General features: G+C 41.3%; 1 protein-coding gene and 1 long non-coding RNA gene across 9 annotated transcripts in view; one reads left to right on the top strand and one right to left on the bottom strand.

Annotated features, from left to right (window-relative positions):
• Positions 1 to 1,011: 1,011 nt before the first annotated feature.
• Positions 1,012 to 25,861, bottom strand: part of LOC125888412 (protein furry homolog) — a 60,492-nt gene continuing 35,642 nt past the window's right edge. For 5 of the 8 annotated variants that reach the window (XM_049575777.1, XM_049575772.1, XM_049575774.1 and 2 more), the window contains exons 22-61: positions 25,601 to 25,790; positions 25,218 to 25,342; positions 24,632 to 24,689; positions 24,345 to 24,436; positions 23,914 to 24,086; positions 23,258 to 23,418; positions 22,213 to 22,323; positions 21,520 to 21,674; positions 21,016 to 21,118; positions 20,751 to 20,922; positions 20,111 to 20,367; positions 19,872 to 20,018; positions 19,605 to 19,773; positions 19,244 to 19,334; positions 19,062 to 19,144; positions 18,457 to 18,607; positions 18,037 to 18,140; positions 17,483 to 17,668; positions 16,435 to 16,636; positions 15,801 to 15,922; positions 15,496 to 15,683; positions 14,804 to 14,898; positions 14,133 to 14,713; positions 13,944 to 14,041; positions 13,690 to 13,860; positions 12,745 to 12,885; positions 12,010 to 12,189; positions 11,075 to 11,239; positions 10,818 to 10,892; positions 10,536 to 10,706; positions 8,368 to 8,568; positions 7,229 to 7,372; positions 6,241 to 6,404; positions 5,902 to 6,109; positions 5,393 to 5,542; positions 5,196 to 5,294; positions 5,014 to 5,097; positions 2,856 to 2,966; positions 2,570 to 2,775; positions 1,012 to 2,467 (exon numbers count right to left, since the gene is read on the bottom strand). In XM_049575777.1, the coding sequence (XP_049431734.1) occupies positions 2,209 to 2,467; positions 2,570 to 2,775; positions 2,856 to 2,966; positions 5,014 to 5,097; positions 5,196 to 5,294; positions 5,393 to 5,542; positions 5,902 to 6,109; positions 6,241 to 6,404; positions 7,229 to 7,372; positions 8,368 to 8,568; positions 10,536 to 10,706; positions 10,818 to 10,892; positions 11,075 to 11,239; positions 12,010 to 12,189; positions 12,745 to 12,885; positions 13,690 to 13,860; positions 13,944 to 14,041; positions 14,133 to 14,713; positions 14,804 to 14,898; positions 15,496 to 15,683; positions 15,801 to 15,922; positions 16,435 to 16,636; positions 17,483 to 17,668; positions 18,037 to 18,140; positions 18,457 to 18,607; positions 19,062 to 19,144; positions 19,244 to 19,334; positions 19,605 to 19,773; positions 19,872 to 20,018; positions 20,111 to 20,367; positions 20,751 to 20,922; positions 21,016 to 21,118; positions 21,520 to 21,674; positions 22,213 to 22,323; positions 23,258 to 23,418; positions 23,914 to 24,086; positions 24,345 to 24,436; positions 24,632 to 24,689; positions 25,218 to 25,342; positions 25,601 to 25,790 (6,343 nt within the window). In that variant the 3' untranslated portion in view covers positions 1,012 to 2,208. The remainder of the gene's footprint in view (positions 2,468 to 2,569; positions 2,776 to 2,855; positions 2,967 to 5,013; positions 5,098 to 5,195; positions 5,295 to 5,392; positions 5,543 to 5,901; positions 6,110 to 6,240; positions 6,405 to 7,228; positions 7,373 to 8,367; positions 8,569 to 10,535; positions 10,707 to 10,817; positions 10,893 to 11,074; positions 11,240 to 12,009; positions 12,190 to 12,744; positions 12,886 to 13,689; positions 13,861 to 13,943; positions 14,042 to 14,132; positions 14,714 to 14,803; positions 14,899 to 15,495; positions 15,684 to 15,800; positions 15,923 to 16,434; positions 16,637 to 17,482; positions 17,669 to 18,036; positions 18,141 to 18,456; positions 18,608 to 19,061; positions 19,145 to 19,243; positions 19,335 to 19,604; positions 19,774 to 19,871; positions 20,019 to 20,110; positions 20,368 to 20,750; positions 20,923 to 21,015; positions 21,119 to 21,519; positions 21,675 to 22,212; positions 22,324 to 23,257; positions 23,419 to 23,913; positions 24,087 to 24,344; positions 24,437 to 24,631; positions 24,690 to 25,217; positions 25,343 to 25,600; positions 25,791 to 25,861) is intronic. The other 3 variants (XM_049575773.1, XM_049575775.1, XM_049575779.1) reach the window with 1 other exon arrangement.
• LOC125888413 (uncharacterized) lies at positions 12,480 to 14,859 on the top strand. The gene is made up of 3 exons (XR_007449332.1): positions 12,480 to 12,554; positions 14,528 to 14,689; positions 14,778 to 14,859. It is a non-coding gene; the product is annotated as an uncharacterized LOC125888413 (long non-coding RNA).

Raw genomic sequence — 25,861 nt, 5'->3', positions numbered from 1 at the left:
GCGCCGCCGACCGGAAGTTTGAAGCTCGACTTCAAAATAAGAGTCGAGTAAATTACAGGGAGACGCCTCAGATGGACAGGGTAAGATTTTACTTTTTTTTTGTTTTGTTTTTGTTTTTGTTTTTTAACCAGGCCTTATACATCCCATCATGAACCACCTTTCTCAGTTGATTACTGAGATCGTTTTTTTTATATTACAAGTTCTCTTAAATTTTATGTTTAATAATCCATATTGTGCATTATCTAATTAAATATGCGCAGATTTGTATACATTTCCCGAACAAAAATCAGAACAGTTCTTGTTTCATTTTGTTGTCATATAAGAGTCAAAGCACTTTACACATGTAATATTGGATATCACTTTTTATTAGTCCATTAATCAAAATATCAAAGTATAAAATACTGTCAGCAGTGATAAAATAATCATAATGTTAAAAAAAATCCCCATGTTTTTGGGAGTAAAAATCATAACCTTAAACCTCTCTGTAAAAGATAAGAATAAAACTGGAAAATGTTTATGTTTTAAAGTTTTTTAAAAATTGTTTTAATACAGTACAATTACATACAATATATATCTTTAAAGTCAGTTTTCTCTATCTCTACTTTAGAAGCTTTCCAGTGTGTAATTCAATTTGTGTCTTTTTAGTCTTTTACTGTTGACAGTATTTTTGATTTATGGAGTAATAAAAAGGTGTATCTAAAATTACCTCCATAAAAACCTTTGACTCTAATATGCCAACAAAATAAAGCAAGAATTTTGAACCTGGTTTTATCCAATGTCCAGATATTTGTTCTAGAAATTTATGCAAATTTGCACATAATTAGATAATGCATAATTTGCATATTTAAATACACAATTTGAAAAAAACTTGTAATACAAAAAAAAATTTTGCCTTTCATAAGCAGAGCCAGAGACAGGTGACATCCACCGTCCTCCTGCCAGGGGTGTTCTCAGAGCAACAAAGAATAATATATCACACAAATAAAAAAATGAAACCACAGTTAACAAATGTAAGTTTTAGTTTTATTGTTACAAGTGTACAGAACACCAAAGTACAGTACATTGCAAAGGCAGTAGTATTTACAAGGCGAGAGGCTACACCAATACTTCTTGTAGAAGCTTTACAAATACGTAGCTATCTCTTTCACTCTACATGCAACTCATGTTGTAAGTCCATAAAAATACAATCTTATGAGTCTGAGCAAAGCCCCCATCGCACTATGTACAATTATTCAATTAAAATAGTTTCTGTATTTGCTCATAAACATTACTATTACACTTTATAGTACATGGATTTTGCAAGCTTGGCAGGTTTAACAGATGAAACAAAATATTTGTTTTCTATAAATCTACTCTGATAAATGCATGTTTTTCTATTGCAAATAATATTAAATAATTTACCCTAATTGCCTAAAAGCTGCACAGTTAAAAGGTACAGTAAGATGTTTTAAGTAACAGATAACCCACACAGCAGCATGTAGTGTACAGGTTTGGGAGACGTTACAGTAGTTTTGCATCATGTCGAAGTAGCTAAATGTGAACAGTTTCTTCAATCAGTATCCATAATTCCATCTGTGATGGTCGTCAGGTTTATATCACACACTCAAGCACCCACACACAGCACTAACACACACACACACACACACACACACACACACACACACACACACACACACACACACACACAGAAAGACCCACTACTTTAACCAGGTAATGAAGCCTCCCTTTTATACTAACAATGTTCATGTTTTCCAATGCTATGCTATTTAAATACATTCTTTGAGGATACAGTAAAAGTCTTCCACTTCTGTGTAGGATTGCACATTTTCCCTTGACAATTAAAAACAACATAACTGAAAGAGAATCATTTAGCTTTGGTATGTCATTTGTTAAATGAAAATTGTTGACCTCAGTAGCAAGTGGTCGCTTTGTGACAATTTCTATTATTAGTGCAATAAAAGCCTAAGTTTCTTTGCAACAGCAAAGTCAAAGTCTTCACAATAGTATTGCTGCACATCTGAAGATCTGACTCTATGACATTTTGATGTGCTCTGAGCAAGAAGACGAAAGAAGGTTTGGTTATTCCCAGGAGAGAGCAGAGTGCTTGTTAAACACTGAGATGATAGCAGCAGCCCCAGACAGGACCAGAGGCTAGACATGGGGCAGGGTGCTGTACAAGAATGGGTGTCACACGCTGCCAGACCGCCATCAAAGAGTCGAGCCTGAAACCCTGGAGTCTGGGAGGAAAGCTGTGATAGCTCGGTAGCCTTGGGCTCGTCGGATCATGTCCCGAATCTCACCGTTAAGTTCCATCAACTTGACAGAGATTTCGGTCAGGTCCTGTTTTGAGCCCACCAGAGCAAAAGTTCCTGTCTGACCCAAGGTTTGATGTCTGAAGTAGATGTTAAGTAAGGTCTGGACCTCATCCTCTGAGTGGCTACCAAAGATGTCATTAGGCCACTTTGTTCTGCAAAAAAAGAGAAACAGAAAACGTTACTTCGTTCATTGGGAGCATATTTTAACAGTATACATTCCTCATGTTCAGAACAACAACACTTTCTTTTCTTACCTGCACTCACGAATGTTGCGGATGGCCATCGGAAACTCGCTGTTCTTGAGACACTCAAGGATGGCCTGCACAGCAGTCTCAGAGGAGCTGAAGGTGGGCTCAGAGCTGGAGCTCTCATGGGCAGCAGTCTCATCATTTGTCACCAAGGCTGCTGCTACTCTCAGGTTGCTCTTCAACTCATTTAGCTCTCTGGACATGTTTGTCAGCTAAAGGGTGAGAGGGATAAATATTAAATAGGGACATGGTGGTGGTAAATGCATGACATGTAAATGCTTGATGTACATACCTCGGGAATAGAGCTTATTACATGGACCTGTTCAATCAGCTTACAGTAGGACTGAAAAAGCAGCAACAGCTGAAAGTGGAGTTTGTACAGTCTTTGACAGAGCTCCAGTTGCTGAAATCAAAAGAGGTGCAATTGTCAGTAAAGGGCCTTTTCATTGGGCTCAGTTTCTCTTTCTAATGAACTTATTAATACTTGATCAGGTATCTGGTTCTGCATTTGGTGGATAATAACCTCACACATAACTACTGTAGAACTACAAATTTTGCTTTTAAATACAGAAAAAGACCATTTGAAACAACAGAGGAACAAGTCTTTGCAACTTACAGCCAGAGATTCCATTTGCTACAAAGCAAGCATGTTACAGGACAGAAAAGAAGTAGGGAAAACAGAGAATCAAAAAGAAGGGCATGCAACTCCTCATTATTTCCATTTGAAAGTGGGTGAAAAGTATCAGCACAGGTTATTTTATTGGCATGCAGAAAGGGACAAAAGTGAGGGTCGGTGTATATGTGCAAATTAGAACTGAAAGGAGGGCTTGTAATCGCGTTGAGTTAAAGGTTCCCTGTGGAGTTTTTGACCTCTAGCAGCGCTATGGAGGTGTTGTTCTATGAGTCGGCTTATGTTTTGTTCATCTTGTGCATGCGCATAAGGACATACATGCACATGCGTACAAGCAGGTGATGTCATACACAGTCCTGTGATGGTGTCACATTATTCTACTGATCTACAGGTGGCAGTTACACACCATGATATGCTGCAATGCGCAGAAACAGGGAAGAAGACTACACACTAGTAAACATGGATGTAAACAATGCTGGTTTTAGAATACTCTGTGAGTGTTTAATGAGGAAGGAAATGCACTTGACACATTTTGTACAGCAGGACATACACAATTCATTATGGTGAGTAACACTGAATGTAAATATTACGTTTGTTTGTTCACAGGAAACTCGACAGGGCCCCTTTAATCAAAAAGCCAAGTGAAAACAAGCGAAGCAAAGTAAAAATTTTGCCTGTTAATTAGCACAAATGCACTCACTTTGGTGGGAATCTCTTAGCTACTAGGTACCAAGTTTTAGCGGCAAAACTTTCCATTTTGCTGATCCATTCCTGAGTCGTGAAGTGAGTGTAACTGTTTACTGCTAGATCAAATGCAACTTAAGAGAACCTGCTCCCATGCCCAGCAGAGCTGAAAATGATCATAGTGCACGCTGGAATGAAATAATCAACGTGACGTGCGGCAACGCAAGGTTGTCAGAAACTTGGCATTTAGATAATGTGAGAAAATTTAGAGGTAACACTCACAGAGCTACAGTATCACACAGTAACCGTGATGCAGAGAGCACAGTATGAAAAGTCAGTTGAAGTGGAATCTTAAGTATTTTCAGTCATTTCTGTAATTCCATTCTTAGGCCCCGTGTCCATCAAAGTGCTTTTTTCCCAGCTGAAAATGCCATGCGCTCCTCAGGACACTCCCAGCTGGAAGGGGTCGAGAGTACTTTGGAGGCACAGTGTTTATTCAGCACAGACATTTTGATTGTGTTTGGTTGCTATGATACAGATTATCTGCGGAAGTAAAAATTCTAGGCACAATATAAAGTACCTGCTTTGAATGAAGGGAAGTTGAAGCAAGTAGGAAGAGAGTACAGACTCGTTGGTCTGTGTGGGTTCATGAGAGGAATCATATATATGCAGTATATTACTATAATTCTTCCATTGTTGTTGTTCAGAACTTGTTGGTGTAAAATGTGAGGGTTGGTCTCCACAGTGATTGGATGGCTGGTTAAAAATGGACAGTTATGAGCGCAGCGTTTTATCCAGAGTTGAAAACACACCAAATGTGCAGCATTTCGTGCAGAATAGCTGTCAGCACTGTATCTTGATGCTGGTGTTTGTAGTGTAGCGTAAATATACTGCCCTCCAGTTGCAAACAATTTTAAAATTTGCTGGCCTCAGGAAAAAAATGCTTCGGTGGACACGACCCCTGACAGAATAAACAACCATTTTATTTTAATTTATGCAGCCTTTTGTGTGTTTACACACTGGCTGAATGCATGAGCTAAACCACAAAAAACACCAAACCAGTATTTTACATTATTATTACATCTGATATAACTGTGTGGCAGAGTTATGGCTTATATTCCTAAAAAGGTTTTACCTTGTCCTCATGATCTGCTGGTTGACATGTTATCACGGTGCCCCCAGCACTCCGGGGAAAGGTGGCCTTACAGTTGTTCAACCACTGTGGGTAACAGAGGCAACAGAATCACAACATTAACAACTAAGTGACAGCATACAAGTGACATTCAGACCGACAGGCACAATACTGAATGTCCTCACAGTGAGAGCTGCCTCCTTTCGGTTGTTGTAAGTGTCAAGATACTCTTGAAGTTCCAACACACTGAATTTCATTTTTTCCAGGAATCCATAAGACATAATCTGTGAAAATAGAGTTTTGCTCATAAATTTGTTCAAATACAACCTGCATGTCATAATGTTAATAAAACATTTGAAACTGGAAATCTCAGGCTACTCACTGTGTCTGCATCGATAAATAGCGTTGGGCACTCTGAGCATGACGTCAGCATCTGCGAAGACCTCAAAAGCTTTGATCCCAGTCCTCTCAGGCCATCTCCGAGGTAACTCACAGCGTCACAGGTTAAGGAACAAAATTTGGTCTGGATGTTCTGCAAAGCAAGAAAACGGCTGTCTGTGATACTGTCAAAGTCATTCCCACATCATCTAAGGAGCTTACAGTCTGTCATTATATCTGTTTTTTTTCCTGAAATTCTCCATTGTCAGCTTTGGTCAGTGAAGTGAACAACATCTAGTTAATGAACCTTTGAAGACTTTCGAGCTGAAAGCGTATACACAGTGCCCTCTATTTGTAATTAATCAGACCTCCGCAGAAGGGAAGTCTCTTTCTCTAAAGGTTAATCAGCCAGCTAACTAATCCTGTTACCCATTCAGTTTAATTATTCAGTTTGAGCCGGCACACTGTTAATGGAATTTAGGTCGATGCTGGCTGCAAGCCGTGCTGTAATACCTGGAACAGTGAGGAAAACACATGAAAAGTGTAAACGGCACAGGATCCATCTGAGTCAGACACAAGCTGGTTGATGTGACTTCGCCAAGCTTCCTCTGCATCATCGCACACTGCTGGCTGGAAAGCTGCGAGGATGGCCGAGAAGAAGGGCGATGGTGGCGGCGAAGAACGGGACTCAAGTAGGTCGTCTCTTTCCTCCTCGGCCAGACTGAGTGGACATAAAGGAACAGGAGTGTCATGATATGAATTTTTTATATCATATGAAAAATTATACCGGTATTATCGTGAACAAGATGACATGGCACACTACTATTTATTATTGAGAAAAGTTGCAAGTACCTGGGTAAGCAGCTGTCAAGGTCCAGTTCTCCCTTGTAATCAACATGAACCATGTCCATTGTCAAACTGTCACCACAGTGAAATTCAAGGGGCAGTTCACTGATGGAGAGAGAGACGTCATCCTCATGGACATTTGCGTCTTCATCTTCTTGCGACACATCATGCTAAAAGAGAGCAAGGGGTACACATGCTTCCTCAGCAGTTGGCAAAATTAACTAGAGTCATGAACAAATGACTGAGACAGCATGCAGTCAAAGTTAATATTAGCTGAAATGTGTTCCCTCTTTTATACTCAATTATTAAACAGATAATTGTGTGGGTAAAATGGATACACTAACCTTGGGGTGGGACCCTATGGACCCTCCTTGTGGTGTTTTCTTTTATTTGGTAAATTTAGTGTGCAGAAATTGTGCCAATTGAATAGATTATAAAACAGTTTAATTCAGCCAGCATCGTGGCCCTGCACACTTGTGATTTGGGGCAGGCAATGTGTAAACCTTTCCTGACCTCCCACATGCCAAGAGTTTTTAGTTGTTGCTTTGAGCCACCCACACAGAAGCAATAGGTATACACATTGCCTTAAACAGACAGACACAGAAAGAAAGAAACTATTTTTTCTATTGCTGGCTATGACCCCCTAACATCCTCAGACAACCTCTGCCACAATTAAAACAAGGCACAAACTAGTCCAGAGCCCAAAGTGTTATAGATTGCCTGCTTGCAGGTTTTAGTTCATTCTCCTTTAGCATGCAAAAATATCAAGACCGGCTCATGCTCTACTCTGAAAAGTGGAAATGTAGAAAAGTAACAGTGTCACAAAATAACCCAAAGACTGAACCCAAAGCACATAAAACATCCAAGACATCTCAGAAGAAAAGATGCAACAGAAAAGCCTCTATTTGGCAAAATTAGTGAAGAACTCTAGTATGGAACTGCGATAGACATTAGTAGCTCCCAGTATCTCAGACACCCTGAAGCCCTTATTCACCCGCTGCTTCGAGTCCTCTGGCAGTTGGACCTCGAAACTGGGATTTTTGGTGTTCAGGGGAGTTGAATCAGCTGAAGTTGTATCAAAAAAGGTGGAGGGAGAGTCCCTGTTATTGGTCTCTGCTGTTGGAGAGAGATTGACCATCTGCAAGAGAGACAAAGTCATACTTATTGGCGTCTTCTCTGAATAGCATGTGTCACATTTCAATTAACTCTGTAAAAAGCAGGCCTTAAAACACTGGAGTGAAAAATGTGACACTGCAAATTCCACAAAAATCCTGAATTGGCTATAAACACTGACAGTTGCTGACCAATCAGAAACAAGAGAAAAGTGGGATGACAGCTGAGTGGACACATGGACTTTCCATCTGCTTCCACACTTTCCACAAACTTAAGTTAATATTGCATGAGAACCAGTGGTCATGGAATAACAGAGAGATGATGCAAACAAGACAAAAGATGATGCAAAAGTTTCTTGTTTTGCTAGCAGCCTCTGGACACTGCACTATTCATTTTAATAGCATGTGGACAATTTTGCCCTTGTTTAGTTTTTAATATTTGGTCCTGTGGTTGACACTATAGGAAATGCAACACGATCATTAAAATTAAAAGGCCTTTTACCCTTGGGAGCGTGAATGTGCACAGCAAATTAAATAATGAGATATCTTGTGTGCAAAGTTGACAATAACCTGAGGGTAGCACAAGAGGCAAGCACATGGAGGGGCCAAGATGGGATTAATTTATCCTCTGAATAGTCATTTCATCAGCAAATCAAATCTGTTAGGATTATTGTTGAAATTATTGTCATGATAGTGATTCAGGGCTTCTGCAGGGTTCAGCTATGTGCATTTAAGACTGCAGGTGTTTAAAATACCACATAAAGTGCAATTGAATGTTCAGTTTTACAATCATAGCTCCACAAAAAGGGACTGAGCAGCTGAAAGTTAGCAAACTGCATCTCCAAACAGTAAATGAAGATGTTTTAATACATCATAAGCACTTTTAAAAGCTAATTTCAATGCTATTTAAGACTTTCCGAGACCTGCTTTGTGATACGGATAATTTACTAATGCTTCAACAGTTTGGTTTTCCCTTCCACATAACATTAATTTATTGGCATACAAACAGAGGTGAACTTACAAGCTGTGAGTGGGAGAGTATCTGGCTGGCGATGAGGGAATCTTCCTCAGACGACTCGTCTGAGTCTTCATGGGTGATCTTGCTGAGGCTGGGCATGCTGCTGGACAGCTGACTCTCCTCCAGGGGCTGCAGGTCACTCCGGTCCAGACTGTCCATGGAGCGTCTGCGCACACCCCAGTTGAAGTTGTCCATAGTCTCTCCCTGCAACAGAGAATGGCTTTGACTTACCAAGTACCAAGAAGTAAAGCACAACCTCTTCTCTAACACAATCACACACACACACACACACACACACACACACACACACACACACCCTATACACACATTTGCACAGCCATGCAGTGCAGGTTCAGGGAGGGGGCAGTCTCTGAGGGAGTTTTTACCCTCGTAGCTAAGAATGGGAGGAATACTGGAGTGTTGTGAGCTTGTTGCAGTGTATTCTCACAAACTGTAACCAAAATAGCCAAGATGTGGTGAAACTGGCAGAAAACCTTGGGTCTGAAATCATGTCAGATTAAATATTTGTAGGTTTTGAGTCTGGGTCTATCTTGTTCAAAATGCTGAGTGACTTTTCAAGTGGACACGACTCTGGAGATGTCAGCCAACTTCTACATTCCACCAAAGCCCCACATCAACAGATCAAACAAGTGTAATGCCCACCCCCGATAGAAAGCAAGGGCTTTAACTTTGGCTGAGTAGCATCTTTTAAAAATAGCCCACACTACATTTGTGATCAAAAACAAAGTTTAAACTTGCCTTTCACGTTGTCAGGCCATGTAGCGTGTTGTAGTGTCATTAACTTTTAAAACTCTGTGTTGCACTTTTGTTGACTACAGCAGTTGTGTTAGTTTTCACTGTGTAAAATTTCAGCAGGCACCGAGAAAACAGCTGACACTGTGTTCCAGGGTACAAAGTCTGCAGCCTTAGATACACAGAGATAGTTATATATACACATGTATATATACCGGTGTGCTATTTCTACAGCATCACTTTGCTGAGAGATGTTACTGTGGTTTTTAAGCGTGACTAAGTAATTCTAAAACAAAGGGATGTTTGTAACTGAACAACGCAACATGAGTAATGTTAAATTTAATCATTTAAAGCAACAGTGTTATTGCTGTAAACAACATGAATAACAATGTGTTTATCACTGGCCTTTGGGCCTCAGTGTAATTTGACAAACTGACTCAAGAAAGATTGAAGAGATTGATCTCCTCTTTAAGATGAACCAACAGAAATGTTTACTGCATGTTCTTACAAACACGTTGACTGTACACAGGGCAAATGTATACAGTAGAATTAGTTTGTGTGTAACTTACTGTTTGGATTGCAAAAACAATGATTTCAGTGTGATGCCAGAGATGATCAGATGGAGATAACATTCCATCTACATCACATTGAAATTCAATGTACAATTGAGACATACAACTGAGTGCACGTGATTTTTGAAATCAAGTCAGGTTTGCAAAGTGTTTGAAGAAAACATTTTTTAAAAAGTGTGTAAAATATAAAAATGAATACTTGTTGTCTCTTGGGCACCTGGAAAAATAAATAGTAAATAAACACTTACAATCATTGAACGTCTAAGTGTACATCAGCTAAAAAAAATCAGTAATCCCGCAAATATGTTGACATGCATTTCACCGGTGACCATCCAACTGTGACTGTAAGACTACCCGTGTTATGTGATTCTGTGAGAGATATGCTAAACATATTGTGTTTCTAATATTTAATATTTGAGTGGATATTTGTCACACTATATTAACATTGCAGAATCCGTTTTGTAGATTACAAGACATGCACACACATTTGTTACTCTTTGCAATCAGTGTGGCAGGTCACTAAGTTTTCTGCACAAGCAAACACTCTTAAAGAACACAGCAAGGAAAAATGTAACATGACTAAACTTACCTGTAGCTCCTAGATAGCACGGACAGAAAAAAACAGAAAAAAGAAACCCCATTACACAGGGAAGGCAGACCTGACCCAATACAGTACAAGAGCGCTCTTTGGAGGAAAATGCTAATGCTAATTTAAGCGTTTTTCTTACTGCTGTTGCTTTGCTTGAGTTTGACAACGTTATAGTCCATTAAATATGAGAAGAAGTGAGAGGGAGGATAAATCATCTTCTGTCTTTCTTTTAAAATATCTAAGGTCCTGAGACTCACCTCTCCATCTTCAAGCTCCACATCCAGGAAGTCAAAGTCTCTAAAAACTCTGAACTGCTGCTCTGAGGTGGTGTCGTCTGTGTTGTCTGGTTCCCGGGTCCCATCATCGGAGGAAACCAGGCTAGGCTGGTGCTCCATGAGGTCCAGCTCCCCACAGCTGGAGAAGATCACCTACACAGGGAAACAAATAGAAAGAATGAAAAGTGTTAACAGGCTATTTCTGAATGTATGATAATAAAAGTTGTCCAGAGTGTAGCACAGCTAAAAAAAAATCTGTCTTACTGAAGGATTTTTTGTGAGCCCCACTTCTTGTCCACATAAAGACAACACATTCACCAGTTTTTCCCGTGTTCTTTTCTGCAGATGTAAAGAGAAGACGAAAATATCTTCAACAAATGATATACATCACATTATAATACCTGTTGTGAATGGGTAATGTGTTAAAAGGAACCAAATGCAGTCATTATCAGACCATGCTTCAGACCTCACCTTTCATAATATGAGCATAATTCTACCAAAAAGTGGGAAGAAATGCTCACCTGTGAAGACTGAGGCCTCTTCCAGCTGACTGGCACCAGGACGTTGTTGGAAGTGGATCCAGAGGAGGTAGAGGAGGTGCTACGGGTCACTGCTGTGGTCCTGCTCTTCACATCTTGGCCTGGAGAGCGCTGCAGGTCATCGTAACGCCGGCCAATCACAGGCGTCTAACAGCATGGACACAAACAACCAGATGTGCAGGCAGAAACCTCGATGAGTGAGGGAAAGTTTGAAGAAGAGAAAGTCCCTCTCTGCTCAGTTAGTCTATGACTAAGGCATCACAGCAGCTCCTGTTTCTTGTGCACTTTGACAGTTCCAAGATGACCGTAAAGTGAGCATTGTTTCAACATAAGCTGGCATTGATTTTTTAAAATCCATCTTCTCAGTCTTTAGTCCACTTAGCATTCTGAATGCATGAAGCATTTAGAAGAAACCTACTTTTACTCTGCTTTATCCTTCAGTCTATCTGGATATTTTAAGAAATATCAGTGGTTTGTCCAGTGTGTCTAAGTTTATACACACACGCTGTTGGCTACCCACTAAAACTCACTGATTCACATACAAAGGACGGCAGCAAAGAGCTGACATCATTTCCTGCCATTCATGAACTACATAAATAGCTCCCTGTTCAGTTCCCACACATACACCACTCTGTCTGTATCTTTGACATCACTTTCCAGCTCTGCACTGCTTGGCTAATTGTGTTTACCTTTTGAGCTTTCAAGCTAATCTCAAGGGGTTTGGTCAAAAAGAAGTATCAGCATTAAGGAAGGGGAAGAAATGTTTCCTTTCCAAAAAGCTTAACAAGATTCCACATAACCTCAACAACACGCACCACACCCTGGAAAATACAAGGAAAAATACACCAGCATTAAGCTCTCCTCAAGCTACAAGGACTTTCAAACCAAGAACATGGTACAGAGGAATAGTCTCTTACCTCGGATATGTCAAAGTGGAAATCCAGCGTTTTCCCAGGCAAGGCCTTGGAGGAGCGGTCCCAAACACGGCTGATGTCCTCATAGGAGAGGTCACTCTGTGGGAATGAAGGCTGCACCAAACTGGCTGATCGAGAAACCACCAGCTTCAGGATATTCAATGCTTCCCCCCAATGGGCAGTCTATAGTCCACACAGACATACACACACCAAATCATCCGTACAAGCAGACAAAAACCAACGGAACCACAAGTTTAGAGAGAAACAACCACAAATGTGTTTCAGTGTGTTATAACTTGGTTCTATTTTTAGAGACAAGTGTTCTGCCACTTGGCTTAGAGTGGGAAACTAAAGGAAAATGGATTCAGTATGAGAATAAGCAGAGGCCTGGCCTGCGGCAGAGGGGCAGACTGTTTATAGTTTGGGTGTGTCTACAAATTTACTGCGCTGACACAAGACAGCTTTTTTCCCCATGAACACTTACAGAAGGAACAGGGAACATAACAGTCGTACTCAGAACCTAAAGGTTTCCACTGATCGCATCTGATGTAAGTGACTTGATGTTTTTACTTTATGAGCACAAAAATCTAAAAAAAACTAAACCATACCATAGACATATCCTAAAAATATAAACAGCCATTAACTAAAAATCAATATGAGGCATAGAGTCACTGCATATTCTAACTAATTTTCTGCAGTATGTCACACATTCAGGTATTCAAGTTTTATTCAACTCACCTGGACAAATTTCTCAATTGTCTTCAGCACCTCCATGTTGAAGGGTTTGGCTTGAATACCACTCAGGTCCATGTGACTCAGGAGGCTGTAGATGATTTGTAAAAGGGTCTGCTGCATACTGGGGAGACCCTTCTCCAAAAGCTGTTACAACAGAATTAAGGATTATTCATTACTGAGCACCTTTTGAGAGGCTGTTATATTAAAATGGTCTTTTTATAAAACTGAGCTGTCTATGCAGTAGAAGGACTCAGATGGAAAGGGCTATAGCATTTGCTTTGCTCAAGAGGTGAAAAACCTACAACTATCAAAATGCACAGCACCACGCTGGCTCAATAAACATTCCCACTGATGTGTTATGTCAAATTACAGGTGGACAGTAAGCTAAAATATATTTCTGAAAACAATTCAAGCAAGAAATAGGCAATACAATAAGAGAATACAGGTTCATATTTGACCAGCTCTACTTAGTTTTACCATTTGATGTATTTTTAGATTCCATTTTACATTACAAAAAAACAATAATGCACCTACTTCCTGTTCACAAATTCTCATATTATAGCTAAACAGTGCACTAAAATATTTCTGAAAATATTTCGGTGAGAAAAAGCCAATACAGTAAAAGAATCTTGAGTTAAGGGCAGGTCTCTTTGTGGATGTGCTTCTATACTCTTTGTGTCCTTTGTGACGGGCACATGAAAATGCAGAACAACAGCCCTAGAGCTAGTGAAAATCCATTCCAGTGGATTTGAGCTGGGAGATGAGCAGGGAGATTTGGGTGCTAAGAATTTGGAGTGAAGTTTACCACAGTTAATTTACTGATACTGCCTATGTTGCTATTATACAAAGCTGCTTGAAAATCATCAAAGTATCCCTTGTATAATTATTGTACAACTTTTTTACTGCTGCTCAGCAAATATATGATCGTCTAATAAAAGCTGCACAGACCTCTGCCATGTACGTGACCAGGTTGAGGGTGATATCCGAGAAAGCTTCATGAAGATATCGACACACCACATTGACCCAAGAAAAGCAGTCTCGTGTGTAGGAGTGCGTTTTGTACAGAGTCATGACGTGAGCAAGGTTGGCGAGCTTGGCGTTCTTCTCCTCAAGGCATACCTACGCACAAAGAATGCATTAGCTTAAAACTTATTATGATCTTTGAGTGAAAAATTATGAAATATACAATAAAAGAGCCAAACCTGGGCTATCTTCTCAGCTACATCTTGACAGAACTGTGTGGGGCAGTCAAAGTTCTGCACAAGATGTGGGAGCAGGCAGAGAACATTCAAAGGGAAACCTATTGGATGAAACAGACAAATTACTAAATAGAAATATTCACTCTGAAAAATCATTTTGGAGAAAGTTCACTATCAATCCCCACAGTGTACCTATGGCTTGTGACGTGTCCACTACAGGCACTCGTGATACAGATGTGAGTTGGCAGAAGAGCTGGAGCGTGAGGTCAGTGGTGGACACGGAGGTGAAGCCCTTCAGCAGCAGCTGCTGGAGCCCAGTAAAGCTGCTCCACTGTAGCTGGCTCTGCAGTTTCTCCAGCTTCTCCCTGTTTTCCTGTTTGTCGAGCGACATGTGGCCCAGCAGCTTATTCAACAGTCTCAAAGACATCTGATACTCAAATTCAAAGTCCGACTCCATCAGTGACACTGCCACCCAAAAGATGGTGGCCAGCAGGTTGCTGGGATGGTTGATGTTGGTTGGGTCATTGATGTTGTCTTTAGATGAGGACGAGCTGCGTGTTTTGGCTAACAAAGCCTGCTGTTCACAGGCTTGGATGCGGTCCAGTGTAGCGCTGCGGGGTGGATCAGACCACCTGTCTGCCTCTCCAAACTTCTTGGGGACAGAGGAGCTCCTCTGATGTCGGCTCCTTTCTTCTCTTCTAAGATTGAGCTGCCCTGTGCTCTTCCTGTTGGACAGCAGCTTGATACTGGTGAGGAAATCTGGAGACGAGGCTCTGGAATTAAACAAACAATACATTAAAGTTACTTTATGTTTTAAGATAAATACCTTCTTTAAAGGTAAATATAACGGAGAAGACACACACCTCGTCATGATAGCCATGAGATCATTGTTCTTGAGACATTCAGCCAAGTTATCCACCACAGATTCCAGTGTAAGTAGCACCTCCATCACATAGCCCTACGAGAGAGAGAGAGAGAGAGAGAGAGAGATGTAATCCTTGAACATTTAAACCTTTAAATTGCAGACAAAAACAGATCCAACAAAGTTAGAAAGAGTTCATGTTTTCAGTGCTGCTTGTATGTCTGTCTGCAAGATTTATACAAAAAAGTAACAGATGGATGTGGATAATTTTTGATAGACAGATCAAGTATCTGCTGGTTAGACTCTATGATGATCCAGGATTTCTGCCATTAGATGATTATTAGTTTTAATGCTGTGCTCAAAGAGGGTCAAACATCTGGGACAGTCAACTCATTTTCTAAACAGCATTAAATTCATGTGCTACTTCCCTAAAAACAGACTCAGATTACAAATGCTGCAGCAAGCAAATACACACTGTTACTGTGGCAGTTTTTCAGTTTGTAGCATTTCTCGGTTTCTGCTTTACCAACAACCACTGCACAGGTCAGAATGACTTGATGGGCATTCAACCATGATAAAGATAAAAAGAATACATTCCTACACAAATTATCCCTGACGACTTGAACCTGTAACTGTCTAATTCTTTTATATTCACATGCTCACATGTATCATGTACACACACAGAGCACTAACCTGCACTTCTTCTCCATGTTCACCGACGACTTCCACTAGCCTTGACAGCAGGTCGGAGACAGCGTGGGCAGAGATGGGCTGGCGGAGGGCTCGAAACACCTGGAAGGAACGGCCAGCGTAGTGACGTGAGGAACTGCACAAGGCCGTCTGCAGCGCCACGTCACTGAGCTGCTGCTCCAGGTGATAATCTAACAAGGACAGACAGAAGAATGTGCTAATGAGAACGAGAATTATTAAGTGGTGAAGACAACGTTCTGCGGTTTAATGAATTAACAATTACTGTAAAGCATACACTGAACAGTTACCTGACTTGGAGTCTTTGAACACAGACACCACATGTCGCAGAAAGTTTGTCAGCTGCCCAGTACTTTTTGAAGTTTGGTTCTTTGATGAAATGTCTTCATGGCACCACAGTGGTCCATATGCTCTGTAAAACAACAGTTTCATGTTTCATATTTACTAAAAACACACAGCATATTGTTTTTGTGGAGGTCTGCTGTTGTAGAAAGTGAGACAATCAGCCTATTATTCTGAAAAGCCTGAAACAAGCCCAGATGCAGGTCCTACTGTGCTTCTGCTTAGCTTAATAAGTACTGTCTGTACTTAAACTGGCAAAAGCTCTTCTAAACAAATCAAATCCTGCACGCTTGAAAGAGTCTGGTTTTAGTTGTACTTTATAATGTGTACATGCCAGCTGCACTATCTTACTACTCCTACAATAATCTACTGCACTATGCATACAGCACCACTAGGTGGTAATCTACATCAAGAAATATGAGACAGCATATCAGTGTATCAGAAGGATATTTTTGCTTAAAACATTCATTTGATGTGTAAAATATTTCCATCCTTCCTTCACGACACGTAAGCAAAACTACATGCTCGGACTTCATGTTGCTGGAAATTATTCTATTGAGGAACACCATATTAAATGGATACCTTGTGGTTAAAAACTCAATGAGCTTGTTAGTCTTCTCGTCCATTTTATTGGAAGCCACCAGCTCCTCCACCTCATGTGAGATCTCCGGCAGGTTGTTGCTGCTGCCTCCCAGACTCAAACTGGACGATGTGGAAGAAGAACTCAGGCCAGAGTCTGGCACAGGAGACGCCTGACACTCCCGCAGGAAGTCAAAACATCCTCCTGTACTCAACAGGGCAACACGTGTGTGATCAGAAAACAGGTTTCAGTGTTTCATTTGCATGTTTGATTTCATTTCCCTGAGTGCAACAGGTAGTGTGAGAAGAGAACATGTAGAGAGCAGCACAACCATGTTTTGACATGTCAGGAATTTGGATCCAATTAGTTTCGTCTACTGACAATATTTATTGTGTGTGGTGGAACTGTCAACTTTAACTACTACTGCACATCTGATATCCTGGCAGTTAATTTATATTCAACGTGTTATACAAAAATATAATAAACATGGGAGTGAAGATGTTACACAGACACAAGAAAAGAAAATGGGATGTTTTCTTTGGATCTCAATGGCAGTGTTATCATTGTGTGGTATTGCGTGAAAAAAGAAAACACTATTTTTAGCATACAAAGTTGGACTCAAGTGGTCAAATGGACAAAGACCAGTCTGGTCATTTCAAAATGTCTAGACATTTGTAAAACAAATTACCATCAGGAGTAGTGGGGGGGAGGGGGGGGGGGGGGTGTGGACAGACCAGCCTATCCAAGCCTAAGCAGATGGCCCCAATTTGGGCAAGAGGACAAAAATAGCCTAATGGAATGCTTTAATCAAGACCTTTGATGTCCTCAATATTGCTTTTGGCATAGTGTCCAAATATTTTCTCCCCGATAAGAAACTTATCTATCCTCTGAAAGGAATGTTAGTCATTCCCTTCGGTTGTTGAAGTTTATATAAGCCAGAGAGAAGAGCGACGTGTCAAATGCCAAGCGGCACTGCCAGCTGGACCCAGGTCTACTCCAACCTTTTGGTAAATGTGAATGCATTTGTAATTGAGAAAACTATATCTTTACCTGAAGGTAAATACTCCGGCTGAAGACTTTGCTTGCAGGTGAGGGTCTTGGTGCCGTTGATCTCACGTGTCTGCAGTAAGACTGAGGCAATGGCCTGGAAGTTGTTGTTGCAGGACAACGTGATGAGGAGGTGGAGGAGGAGACGTTTGCTGTGCTCAAACACCTCTGGACGGTAGTGATCCATACCTGAAGGAATGAAACTGACCAGTCAACCTGTTGCAGCACACTTTGAACTCTAAGACACAGTGAGGACTAGAGTTTCTTTTAAAGATCCTTTCTCCCAGTATCACAATCTTGATGTAGTGTCTGTTGACAAAAATTAAACTGTCTGGTATCAGCTGTTTGAAACTGAATGAATAATTTCTACCAGGAAAGAAGCTTTACCTGAATTCTCCAACTCTCTGTACTTAAAATACAATGGTGATGTATCATAATGGTCTCATGATATTTAACAATGTATGAGATTTATACTGTATTACATTAAATATGTAAATATCATTAAAAAATTGCATAAATGGGTTTTAAGGGGATTATTGATAATAATGTGAACTCACCCAAAAACAAGGCATGCAGCAGTAAAGGCAAGTGCATGGCCCAGTCCTCTCTCACACTGTGGTCCACCACCATCTCTGTCATGAAGATCACTGCTATGTTACACCTACAACAAACAAAAACATAAACTGTAAAGCCTCACAATCAAAATAAACACAACAAGTGAATCTAACCCACAAAGCATGACCTCGAAGCGCACAGCATCAAGATGAAAAACTGGTTGGTGCTGCATTTATATCCAGGCTTTCAGAGGTAAACTGTGACAGGTTATTATCAGTCAAAGAACAGCCTGATCTCAAAGTAAACAGCTCAAGTTATTCTTCAGGAGTGACTTGCAGGAGTTTCATCCTGGCATTTTAAAGTAGACTCAGAATCAAAGTCAGACTGAGTACATTTTGCATTAATGTATATAGCAGTCTGACCTGTGCAGTGGTCCTCTGGGAGTGATGGTCTCTGGCAAAAAGTCCACCAGCGGAGCCCAACATCCTCCATTCAGAGGCATGGGCAGAGGATGGGGGTGATTGGTCTCAATGACAACCATCAGCCAGTCAGCATAGGGAGGCAGTGGTTCACCTAAATGGTTACAGAAAAAGATGCTGCTGACATTTATCCCCCCACACCTACGGCAAAGTTCAATCAAAAATTAGAGTTTGTGGATTATCCTTAGCTGAATGTGGTCATTGTTTAAACCTAGTTGTTAAATAGGTACTTAAAGATGGTTTTCAATATCAAATTATTCTTACTCACATTAGTCTACAGGACTAATTCAGACCAAGAGAGTACAACAAAGCTGTTTTTGGGTCACAGGCAGCAGTGCAGAGGCCCTGGGCTTGACTACTTTTATTTCAGTGCCAGTTCTCACAGAAGCCTTTTAAGAACCCCAGGCCACACTGCACTGCTCATGCATTATCAATGACACCATGCCAGCCACCATCTTACCCTCTAAAACCAGCCTGTGTATTCCACACTCACCAGACCATAACAACCACATACTTTCAAAGGCTGTCTGGTACATAAATACACTCACTCTTATCTTCATCATAAGATCCTCCGGAGCTGTTGCTGTAGCGTGACTCCAGGCGGTTGTGCGCTCTCATTATGTGGCTTAGCCTGAGGTCAAAAAAAAAAAAAAAAAAAAAAAAGAATGATGAAGGGCCTTGCCAGGACTGTAATTAATCTAATGTTAAGTTTTCAGATAATGTTGTCTACCTCTCCTCATTTTCCTTCACAGTCTTGGTATCATCTGTGTCAGGAAAGCTCTCCTGGCCTGCAACAACAGTATTGCTGCTCGATGTGGTGCCTATAAAAAAACAAAACAAAAAAAAAGAGCAAAATACTTGTGTTTTACGGTATGTGCAAGGGAAGTCAACTTAGCATTATCTTTAACACCAAAAACACTTCACATTTACCACCAGGATCTGTCCAGAGCAAACACAGTTTTCTATGGTTGGCCACTAAGTGGTTCCACTGGAGCAGTTTGGATTTCCTGGTTGGTTTATTTTTTTTCCCATTAAGTAAAAAAAAAAATTCAACTTGTGCTTATTCTGTTCAGTGTTTTTTAAAAATGTACCTGAAGCTGCTGTGGAGGCCTTGCTCGTGGCAGTGAAGCGATAGAAAGGGGGGCTATCACAGTGCTGCACCACAGGGTTGACCGGGTCTGTTTGTTGTAACTCAAATATCAACTCCTCCATGGTTTGCATGGTGTTGTTCCGGCACAGATAGATCACCACCTTCTTGATCTGAACAAATACATTGCAGAATATCTGTGAGAAACTGGAAAGAGCTCAAAATAGTACGTAGATGATATTTTCCAGTTGGCTTTAATAATACAGCTTACATATGGCAGGAGGGTGGTGTCGCTGCTGACACCACATAAGCTGATGAGAAACTGCAGTGCCGTTCTCAGATTGTTGCTCCACTTCTCATTACTGACTAAAGCATTCCAGGCGTTTTCCATCTCCTGTCCAGGCAGGTCATCTCCATACTGACCAGAGGGGTTAAAAAATAGCACAGCGTCATGTTATCTGCATTGACTGATGACCCTTAGCCTATTTTATGACATTTCCCTTGCTTTACCTTGGCAGTCATGAACATGAGATTATTGAGAACCATAGAGGTAGCCTGTAAGGATCCCCAGCCAGTGCCCTTCAGTTGATGGGATGAACCCGTGCTGGTCGTCCGGATAGAAGTATCATAGTCTGAGGTGCATGGTGTGAAGACCGGGAGCAGCAGGCCGCTATCCACCAGCTCGATGTTACCGAGCCAGGGCAGGAGGTAGGTTAGCATGATCTGCCTCCCATTGGGATGAGTGGTGGGGAATCTCTGGCTAACCTCTGGAATGAGCAGGGGAAAGGCAATACTTACATCAGAATAACATCAGTGGGGACTGTGGTGGTTATATTCTACATGGAGGTCAAACACATAACGTATACTCAGTTTCACCATAATTGCCAGTTTAATCCTGATCCACATATGAATTCAACTTCAACCTGAGACTCCCTTAATCAATTTAAGCTGTGGTTAATGGGCGTGTCCGTAGATACAGTAAGTGTGTGGATGGTGGAGGAGGAAGACTTCTCCGGAAGATGAACGAGCAGCATTTAGTGGGAAACCATAAGAAGATGAAAAGCCTTTGAGAGTATTACAGCAGACTGAAATACCATAGCTAACCCTACTGTGACCACACACACAGCACACATATGACACAAACAACTACCTGAGAAGAGAGGAAGTGTGAGTTCAGGGTACATCCTGGCCAGCTGGCTGGAGAGCTGAGGCAGGGAGACGCTGTAGAGAGGTGGCAGTGGACCATGGGTGCCATAGAGGATGCTGTTTGGCTTCTGCTCTGCAATCTTCTTGGAGTACACAAACAACTTGGCTTCAAGAATCTGTTCAAACAAAGAGGAGAAATGTGATATGTATCCATTTAACCACATGAAAGCTACACAGCAGCACACAAGACATCTGCTTGTGTCTCTCACCTGCATTAGCTGCATTGAAATCTCATAGATTTCTCTGTTTGTGTCTGATGCTTTGAAGAGGACCAGATTCAGCAGTGTTACGATGTCACTTGGGTAGTTTCTGCTTTTTAGGAAAGAGAGAAAAAATAACGTAAGGTTTCAGTATTAAGAAATCACCACTTGATGTTTCACATAATGTTCACGTTTTTGAGTTAAAGCAAGTGGGGAGAGCCGCTTTCAGACGAACAGTGAGCCCTTTAAGAGGATTAGCTAAGGTGCCGCTTTGAAGCCTAAGCTAATTTGCCAGTGGTTTCCCCACTTGGACAAGAGATCTGTATGAACCAGACAATACAGTATTTAAAGTTAGTTGGCAAATTGTGGATTGATTACATCTCAACAATCAAATAAACATAAAATGGCACATCACAAAAAGATGTGAAGATCAGAGCGCAACTGCCCTTGGAGAAAACTGTGCACGGGCAGCTGACCTCAACTAGTTGAACAGATGACAGAAAAATTTTGTACCTGCTGCCACAGACTGTTGCGATGGCTCTGAAGCACCCTGAGGCGAGCTGATAGGAGCCTGTGTAGCAGCGATCCACTGCCCAGTTGAACAGGTTGACCTGGTCGGCATTGAGCTCCAGGAGCAGGATGACAACTTCACAGCCAAGCTGGTGGACCTGAGCCAGGGGTACATGTCAGAACAGGCTCTACTGAATTTCACGTCTTTTTTAAAAAAGATCCACAGTAGTCCTAATTTTACACTCCAGAAAATATCTGACTCTAATCTGTGTGTATTTGATAAAGGTTCAGGGAGTTAGTGTAAACTTATTCCAGTAGCTTTGCTCCTGTCAGACAAAAGAAAGATGATGAATTCCATTTTCTTGGATACCTGCCCAGTTGCTGCTTCCTCAAGCCAAGTATTGATAACACAGGGGCTCAAATTCAATTTTAATGGGGATGAATGTGTTAAATAAACATGCAGGTGCTTTATATTGTATCACAGTAAACTGAAATAAAGACAATATCAGACAAATTTATTTTGAAACAAAACTCTCCTTCACTACTTGCCAGCACTCCTGTAAGATAATGGTGAGCACTTGGCAAGCTCCAGTGTGGGGCTTTTATACAAAGCAGGCTTCAGCAAGCTATCAGAGGGACTTTCTGGGTCAGCTCTTTGTTTAAATGCACCACGGTGGTAAAGTATTGGCCACATACCCGCTGATCCTGGCAGGCGAGTATATTATCCAGCCACTTATAGAGGTATCCGTCTGGAGAGAGGCCAACGTTATCAAACACAGGCCCGCAGCACAGCACAGCAGACATGGCCTGTAAGAACAAACAGTCAACAGTTGCAATAGGCAACACTGCACATAGCTAGGTAAGGTTGCAGGAAGTATGTGGTGCATTCCCAGAAGTCTTATTGTGTGACATCAAACTGCAGCACTCATGTTTACCAATCAACAAAGTCTGTTGTTTCTTTAGACCTAAAGATAGCAGTGGGAGATGTATGAGAGATGTAAGAATCTAATGCTGGCGAAGCCACTGCTGTTCAGGAGAGAGTGTACTGTGCTGTAGTCTGTATTTGTCTTGTGGGTGGAGAAGAGTCCATACCAAACAGAATTACTTTTAAAAAATTATCTTGGCTAGCACAGATAGGATGGGAGCATGTTCTTTGATGCAGCACCACTGAGTGATTCACAGGGCTGGTTTCACAAAAATAATTTGCTCACACGCAGATGCAAAACGTGGCAGAATCCCTTTTTATAAAGATTTTCAGTCAGCAAATTAGGTTAAATCATTAGATACAAAAATAGGTTTTACTGCTTCATTCCACAATAGACAGAGGCAATTTGTGGATTTACTCTGCACTTGTTCCCAATGTATGCTTTGTAACTGGATAAAGACATACCAATCCACTGCCAAGATACATGTATCTTTACCTACTAAGCATTAGGGGGTATTATTAATATATGTAAGGCCCCATGTCCACCAAAGCATTTTTTCCTAGGTGAAAGTGAAGAGTACAACTAACAGTTGAACATTTTTAAACTCCAGAAAAAAAAAAAGCCAAACGGTCAGAGCTCAGGACAAAATAGATGCTCAGGGCCTCATCATGCTGCTACTGCTTATAGTGTTGTGCAAATACACGGCGCTACCATTGCAAAGAACTAACACAATACTCTGGCCTCAGGAAAACATGCCTCGGTGGACACGACCCCTAAGTTATTGGAGGGCAATAGATTTTCTTAAGTATGTTTACCTTTAGGGCACAATATTGATATCTTGTGATCTGGTGATTCCTGTCACTGTAGCGGTCCAGAGGGGTGAACATGATGCTGAAAGGACCGGCCCACTGACTGAAGAGGATGAAGAGGTGATGCCGCAGGCTCTGCTGGGGAAACAGGAAGCGCCTGTGGTGCACTAGGGAGGGAAACAAGAAAGTCTGCTATAGGTCTGCTCATTGAGAGGGTTAGTAAAAGTCAGCAAAAATATTCAAGTATCTTAAACTCTGAACTAAAAGTGCAGTTTTTGATACGGTAATAAGGCGCTGATGTCCCCTGACAGATCATTAGACATTCAGTGGGGACTTGTGAATACTTGGCAACCCATGAGTCATCACCTGTCCTTTCCTGCTCTGTCCTTAAGCTGTACTATTTTTGGATCTACTCCCCTTGGGCTACGTCCAAATCAAGATCAATGTCAGGAGACTTGTGCTCCATGTGCTGTGCTAACCCCAGCCACATGGAAGCCTATTATATAATTCACAATCCACAAACTGATGAAAAGGACACATGGATTGTATTAAGCAGCCCTATAAAAGAAATTAGTTCAGAAATCAATCAATATGACCTGCAGAGCATTGTCAGTTGCTGGCCTGACAAGAAAGGCCTTTCAGGCTGAATATTTTTTGAATACCTGGAACACATTGGATGAGGTTGGCCACCATGGCGCTGAAGTGAGCTCGAATGTCCTTGAGGATCTCTGCATCTTTGTCATTCTCAGCTTCCAGGAGCATCCGGGTTAGATCCACATACTCCAGGAACAGAGCGCCCAGAGCAAGGGTGTCACGTTCCAGAGCTCCATTTGTACTTCAGGATAAACAGAGAGACGCCCAGTGAAAAAAAATTACAAACCAAATAGTATCTGACTGCAGTATTTCAACTGCTTTTTCAACATCTGTCAACACACAAACTGTGCTACAGCACTTCTCATAGGGAGTTATGTAATACAAATGTTATATGGTGATGACCCTGTTTTGTTAACTTACTTATGCTCCTCCTCTGTGCACAGTGAGTGTGATACTGTGCAGTGTGGGGCTGTAATGTGTAGACTAATGCCACACTAACCTGTCACTGATGACACCTGCATCAGCCAGCAGCTCAAAGATCCGCAGCAGCTGCAGTCTCAGCAGGTCTCGTCGCTCACGACGCTTCTTGTTCTGCAAAAAATCATTAAGAAAAATCATCAGTGACATAAGTCTTGGTAATAATCTATATTTAGAGACTGAGCTTTTCTGATACACATCAGCTCCTTGGCAGCATTACAGCCCACTATGTAGTTCATTTACAAATTAAATCCGACAGTAAATACTTTGGTTGTGTTGTACACTGTGCAGTAAATAAAATCAACCCACCTCTGGTCTTCTTTCTAACGCTTCTTTCATTAGGGGATGTAGCTCTTCCACAAGTTCCCTGCATGCAAGCAGGGGAAATTAAAACAAGTCATCATGAGGTAAAATGTAAAACACTTTAACAAACAGCTACTGTAGAAACATTTGGTTAAATGGACAAATTAAATTTCACTAAGGCTATTGTTGTTGTTTTTTTCTTTTTTTTTTTCTTTTTCAGAAACAATGTGGATGCAGCTGTTAATGGCAACAAGGCACTACTCAACTATAATCCCTTGTTTATCTCCACTTAAAATCCACCCAAATACAGGTCAACATGTACTTAAACGACAGAGAAAATAATGGATTGTGCTTTAACTTTCATTTGACTGGTCCTGCCCTATTACAGGAGACAAAAACAGTTACAATCAGCAGCTAAAATATTATGTTGCTGTTCTGCTTCCCATCTGTGAAACCAATGAGTCAATCAGAAAAATTGTGCAAAAAAACCCCCCAAATGATCCTTTCTGGGAGAAAATCTGAATTGAAACTAGTTTATTAAGGGAAAAAAGTCTTTAGAAGGGAACATCTGAAACAGAGCTCTCTGATATACCTGAATACAAGGGAATTGGTGCGACCAAAGCCCAAAACTAACGACTCTGTCAGCTCAATGCTCTCTGCCCTCATCAGTGGCACCAACTGCTTCAGAAGCCAAGCCACAGATGGGCTCCCGATAACCTGAAACAACAAACATCAACGGTTCAGTCAGATAAATAAATCTCTCACGCTGCTTGAACACCACAAATTACACAGGGCTGCATTGAAGTGTCTGTACAGTTAAGAATATATCAGCTTCCTGCTCCATTCATGTGAGATAGCTGCTGTGTAATTTGATGCTTCGAGTTTGAATGTCAACAAGCTCCGTATGAACACCTGATCCTGGAGAGACAAAGCACTGGGGGAATTAATAAGGCCAGAGGACAGAGAGGCAGCTACCTTGTTATCGTAGCTGACACCACTGTCGGGTGTGGCGGCTGTGATCTCAGGTGTCGATGCTCTCAGATGGCCGGGGCTCATGATACTGGGCTTGGCCACCCCAAAGCAAAGGATCAGATAGTTTCTCCACAGGGTTACGTAATTGTCCCCGCTGCCAGACGTGCTGGTCTTCTTCGCATACACTGGGTTGCTGGTGAATCACACAAAAAGAAAATAATTATTTTTATCTGAGCTTTTTTTAACAGGGGAGTTTAATGGGGA

Source organism: Epinephelus fuscoguttatus, linkage group LG5, assembly GCF_011397635.1.
Source record: "Epinephelus fuscoguttatus linkage group LG5, E.fuscoguttatus.final_Chr_v1".
NCBI lineage: Eukaryota > Metazoa > Chordata > Actinopteri > Perciformes > Serranidae > Epinephelus > Epinephelus fuscoguttatus.
Note: the sequence above shows the minus strand (reverse complement) of the source record. Positions and strands in the feature narration are given on the sequence as shown.